The 5305-nt window shown below is 62.6% G+C and overlaps 1 protein-coding gene across 1 annotated transcript in view; it reads left to right on the top strand.

Annotated features, from left to right (window-relative positions):
* The first annotated feature begins 3019 nt into the window (after positions 1–3019).
* LOC129715530 (beta-1,3-galactosyltransferase 9-like) overlaps positions 3020–5305 on the top strand; it is a 2343-nt gene continuing 57 nt past the window's right edge. The window contains 2 exon segments of the mRNA XM_055665399.1: positions 3020–3935; positions 3937–5305. The exon segment at positions 3937–5305 is cut by the window's right edge and continues 57 nt beyond it. Of these exon segments, the coding sequence (XP_055521374.1) occupies positions 3066–3935; positions 3937–4185 (1119 nt within the window). The 5' untranslated portion in view covers positions 3020–3065 and the 3' untranslated portion in view covers positions 4186–5305.

The following is a 5305-nucleotide window of genomic DNA, read 5'->3' as shown; positions in this document are numbered from 1 at the left end:
GGGGAGTATTGAGACTAACCGGGGGTGGGAGGGTTGGAGATTCCCCAAATAACGTTTCTCGGTTGTGTGTGCCGTGTCTCCCACTGTCATCTGGTTCTCCTCCCCCCCCCTCCCCTCCCCCCCCCCCCACGCACCCACCCCCCCCCCCCCCCATCCCCCTCCCTCCCTCTCCTCCCCCTCCCCTTCCGCTTCCCGCCCGCCCTCTCTCTCATGGTCATAGAGTGTGGAAACAGGCCCTTCGGCCCAACTGACCCCCCCCCCCCATCCCGGTCCCATCTCCCCTCCTCCTCCCTCTCCCCCTCCTCTCCCCGTTCCTCATTATCTCTCCATCTTGTCCCCCTCTCTCTCTCTCCCCTCCATCTATCCCCTTGTGTCTCCTCCCCTCACCCCTCCCCTCTCTACAGACCCCCCCCCCTCCCCCCCTCCCCCCCCCCTCTCCGCCTCCCTCCCGGTCCCCACCCCTCCTCTTCCCCCTTCATCTCTCTCTCTTCCCCCCCTCCTTCCCCTCTCATCCTCCCCTCCCTCTCCCTCTCTCGCCCTTCCCCCCCCTCCGCTCTCTCAGAACCTCTTCCCCCTCAAAAGCCCCCCCCCCTCCCTCTCTCCCTTATCCCCTCCTCTCTCCCCCTCCCTCTCCTCTCCCCCTCTCTCCCTCATCCCTCTAGCCCTCGCTCCCCCCATTCTCTCTCTCTCCCTCCTCTCTCTCCCCTCCCCCACTCCTCTCTCCCTCTCCCCCCCATCCCTCTCTCTCCCCCTCCCCTCCTCCCCTCTCTCCTTATCTCTCCCTCCCCCCCTCCCCCCCTCTCTCTCCCTCCCCCCTCTCTCCCTCTCTCACTCCCTCTCTATCTCCTCCCCTCCTTCCCTCCCTCCCTCTTTCTCTCTCCCTCTCCCTCCCGTCTCCCTCCACTCAATCCTTCTCCCCTCCCTCTCTCTCCTCTCTCTCCCTCCCCCCCCCCCTCCTCCTCTCCCCGCCCTCCCCTCTCCTCCTCCCTCCTTTGCCCCCACCCTCCCGAGCAGCCTCTGTTGAAATTGTCGCCACTTCCTTTATGTTGGGCTCTGCAGCAAGGGTGGTGTGTGTGTGTGTGTGTGGCCTTGTGATTCGCCGCGGGGGGTGCGGTGCGCTGGCATCTGGCCAGATGTGACAGCGGCTCCACAGCTGTGACAGTAACTCAGCTGCTTCGCTCCCTGTCGTTCACCACTGCGTTTCAGTGACTAACCAGTTTTGCCAGTTTCTGCTGCCCCGCAGGGCTGGGCGGTGGGATTACAATACAATACAATACAATACCTTTATTTGTCATTTGAACCTCGCATGAGGTTCAAACGAAATGTAGTTTCTGCAGCCATACAATAAAAAAAACAAAACACACACCAACACTATTCACATAAACATCCATCACAGTGGCTCTCCTCCTCACTGTGATGGAAGGCAAAGTTCTTGTCTCTCCCCTGCATTCCATTTCCCTCCCGAAGATTAGTGACAATAGGTGCAGGAGGAGGCCATTCGGCCCTTCGAGCCAGCACCGCCATTCAATGTGATCATGGCTGATCATCCACATTCAGTACCCCGTTCCTGCCTTCTCCCCATACCCCCTGACTCCGCTATCTTTAAGAGCCTTATCTAGCTCTCTCTTGAAAGTATCCAGAGAACCGGCCTCCACCGCTCTCTGAGGCAGAGAATTCCACAGACTCACCACTCTCTGTGAGAAAATGTGTTTCCTCGTCTCCGTTCTAATTGGCTTACTCCTTATTCTTAAACTGTGTGGCCCCTGGTTCTGGGCTCCCCCAACACCGGGAACATGTTTCCTGCCCTGTGTGTCCAAACCCTTAATAATCTTATATGTTTCAATGAGATTCCCTCTCATCCTAAACTCCAGAGGGTACAAGCCCAGCCGCTCCATTCTCTCAGCATATGACAGTCCCGCCATCCCGGGAATTAACCTGGTGAACCTACGCTGCACTCCCTCAATAGCAAGAATGTCCTTCCTCAAATTAGGGGACCTAAACTGCACACAATACTCCAGGTGTGGTCTCACTAGGGCTCTGTACAACTGCAGAAGGACCTCTTTGCTCCTATACTCAACTCCTCTTGTTATAAAGGCCAACAGGCCATTGGCTTTCTTCACTGCCTGCTGTACCTGCATGCTGACAGGGCTGTGTGGAGTGAGCGGGACAATGGGAATGGGTTTAGTGACATGATTTATTTCGCTAACACTGGCCTGTTCTTCTGTGTGTAGGTTCTGCACAACTCTGGGAAGATCCAGTGTCTCGGTGGCGATCCTGTGCCGGCGATCCAGTGCGCCAGCGGTGATCCAGTGCCATGGAGGTAGTCAAATTCATGCGGCAATCCAGCAGCCAGCGGTGATCCAGCGACGGGAGACCCAGTGCCGACTGATCTCCAGTGTGCCAGTGGCGATCCAGACTGCGACCGATTGCGATCCAGCGGCGGGAGAGAGATCCCGTGACCCAGTAGCGGCGGCGGTGATCCAGTGGCGGCTGATTCAGCGACCCAGTGGAGGCGGATTCAGAGTTCCAGTGGCGGCGGATTCATAGATCCAGTGGAGGCTTATCCAGTGACGGCGGCGGTGATCCAGTGATCCAGTGACGGCGGCGGTGATCCGGTGACGGCGGATTCAGTGATCCAGTGACGGCGGAGGTGATCCAGTGACGGCGGCGGTGGTGATCCGGTGGCGGCGGATTCAGTGATTCAGTGGAGGCGTATCCAGTGGCGGCGGATCCAGTGATCCAGCGACGTCGGCGGTGATCCGGTGACGGCGGATTCAGTGATCCAGTGACGGCGGATTCAGTGATCCAGCGACGGCGGCGGTGATCTAGTACGGCGGATCCAGTGATCCAGTGGCGGCGGATCCAGTGATCCAGTGACGGCGGCGGTGATCCAGTGGAGGCGTATCCAGTGACCCAGCCACGGCGGCGGTGATCTAGTAGTGGCGGATCCAGTGACCCAGTGGGGGGGGCTATCCAGTGATCCAGTGACGGCGGCGGTGATCTAGGGGGATCCAGTGACCCAGTGGGGGGCCAGTGATCCAGTGACGGCGGCGGTGATCCAGTGGATGGGAGCCGCCGCCATGCGCTGCCCGCTGTCGAAGCGCAGGATCCCGTGGGTGATTTACCGGGCGCTGCCTCTGGCCGCTCTGCTGCTGCTACCACTGGCCGTGCTGTCGGCCGGTCGCCTCCAGGAGTGGCTGTTGAGCCCCGGCCCCGCCGGCCCGCCCGACCCCGAGGCCCTGCGGCGCTGGAAGGCGGCGGACGCGGTGGATCCGCGCCGGCTACGGGCAGAGGCTCAGGCCCGGCGATTCTACCGTCAGCCCAACGCCGGCGCCTGCTCCGGGCAGCCCGTCTTCCTGCTCACCTTCGTGGTCAGCAAACCGAGCCACGGCGAGCGGCGCCGGGCCATCCGCTCCAGCTGGGGGTCTCTCAGCTCGCTGGGTGGCCGCCGGCTGCGGACCCTGTTCGCGCTGGGAGAGGCGGCTTCGGCCGGGGAGGAGCGGGAGATCGAGTTGGAGGCGTCTCGCCACGGAGACTTGGTGCAGGGCAGCTTCCGTGACACCTACCTCAACCTGACCCTCAAGACGCTGATGGCGCTGCGCTGGGCCTCCACTTACTGCCCCGGCCTCAGTTACCTGCTCAAAGCCGACGATGATGTGTTTGTCAACCTGCCCGCCCTGGTGGCTCATCTAAGCGGCCTGGACCCCGCTCTGGGCGACCTCTACCTCGGCCGCGTCCACAGCTCCGTGCCGGTGGAGAGGAACGTGTCGAGCCAGTACTACGTGTCCAAGACTCAGTTCCCCGGCCACACGTACCCACGTTACTGCAGCGGGACTGCCTATGTGTTGTCTGGGGATCTGGCCCGTCGGATGTACGGCGCCGCCCTCTCCCTCCCCCTCATCCCCATCGAGGATGTGTTCATCGGCCTGTGCGCTCACAGCCTCGGGGGTCAGGCCCACTCCCAGTGCCCGCATGTCGGGCTCACACCGGGTCCCTGCTCTCCGCTGCTGCTACCGGCAACTCTTCTCCTCCCACCACGTGTCGCCCGCGGAACAGCCCGGCCTCTGGGCGCTGGTTCACGGGGGCACCGAGTGCTCGACGCTGACCAAGTACTCGTCACTGTTCATCTGTAACTCGCTGGACCTGCTGCAACAGGCGCGTTACCTGGTGTCCAGCCTCGGCTAGACCGGCCCGGCTCAGCCCGGCTCGGCCCCACACACGGATAGTGGAGCCCGGAGCCTCGCCTAGACCGGCCCGGCCCGGCTCGGCCCCACACACGGATAGTGGAGCCCAGAGCCTCACCTAGACCGGCCCGGCCCGGCCCGGCCCCACACACGGATAGTGGAGCCCGGAGCCTCACCTAGACCGGCCCGGCCCGGCACGGCCCCACACACGGATACTGGAGCCCGGAGCCTCAGCAACACCGGCCCGGCCCGGCCCGGCTCGTCTCGGCCCCACACACGGATACCGGAGCTCGGAGCCTCACCTAGACCGGCCCGGCCCAGCCCGGCTCGGCCCCACACACGGATACTGGAACCTAACCTAGACCGGCCCGGCCCAGCCCGGCTCGGCCCCACACACGGATAGTGGAGCCTAACCTAGACCGGCCCGGCCCGGCCCGACACGGACACCGGAGCTCGCAGCCTCACCTAGACCGGCCCGGCCCGGCCCGGCCCCAGACAGACACCCGCAGGCCGGCGGGCCATCCGGCTGAATGTGGACCTGAGACCACGGCGGGCCGCCCGGCCCCACATCAATCCCGGGCCGAGAGCGGTCTCCGACAAACTGGACATTCGGAGGCGGTAAAGGTCCCGGAAATGCCCGGTAACCTCAGAGCTGTACAGCGCGGGAACTGGCCATTCGGCCCATCGGGAACATGCTGACATGGTCGACGTGTGCACCCGGGTCTGTGGAATTCTCTGCCTCAGTGGGCGGTTCTCTAGATACTTTCAAGAGAGAGCTAGATAGGGCTTTTAAAGATAGCGTAGTCAGGAGATATGGGGAGAAGGCAGGAACGGGGTACTGATTGGGGATGATCAGCCGTGATCACATTGAATGGCGGTGCAGGCTCGAAGGGCTGAATGGCCTCTACTCCTGCACCTACTGTCTATATCTCGGAGATGAATCTGGTCTCCGGGGGTCAGCAGGGATTGGCCGGGCGAATGGCCTCCAGCGCAGTGAACAGCAGGGGATGAATAATTCAGGGCGGTGTATCGGGTGTCGCGGCCGCGAATAGCGAGCGGGCAACATGATATCCAGCCATGACTGAGCCGCATGTGTCAGCGAGAGAGAGAGAGAGGGGGGG

Source organism: Leucoraja erinacea, unplaced genomic scaffold (assembly GCF_028641065.1).
Source record: "Leucoraja erinacea ecotype New England unplaced genomic scaffold, Leri_hhj_1 Leri_1227S, whole genome shotgun sequence".
NCBI classification, from domain to species: Eukaryota; Metazoa; Chordata; class Chondrichthyes; order Rajiformes; family Rajidae; genus Leucoraja; species Leucoraja erinaceus.
Note: the sequence above shows the minus strand (reverse complement) of the source record. Positions and strands in the feature narration are given on the sequence as shown.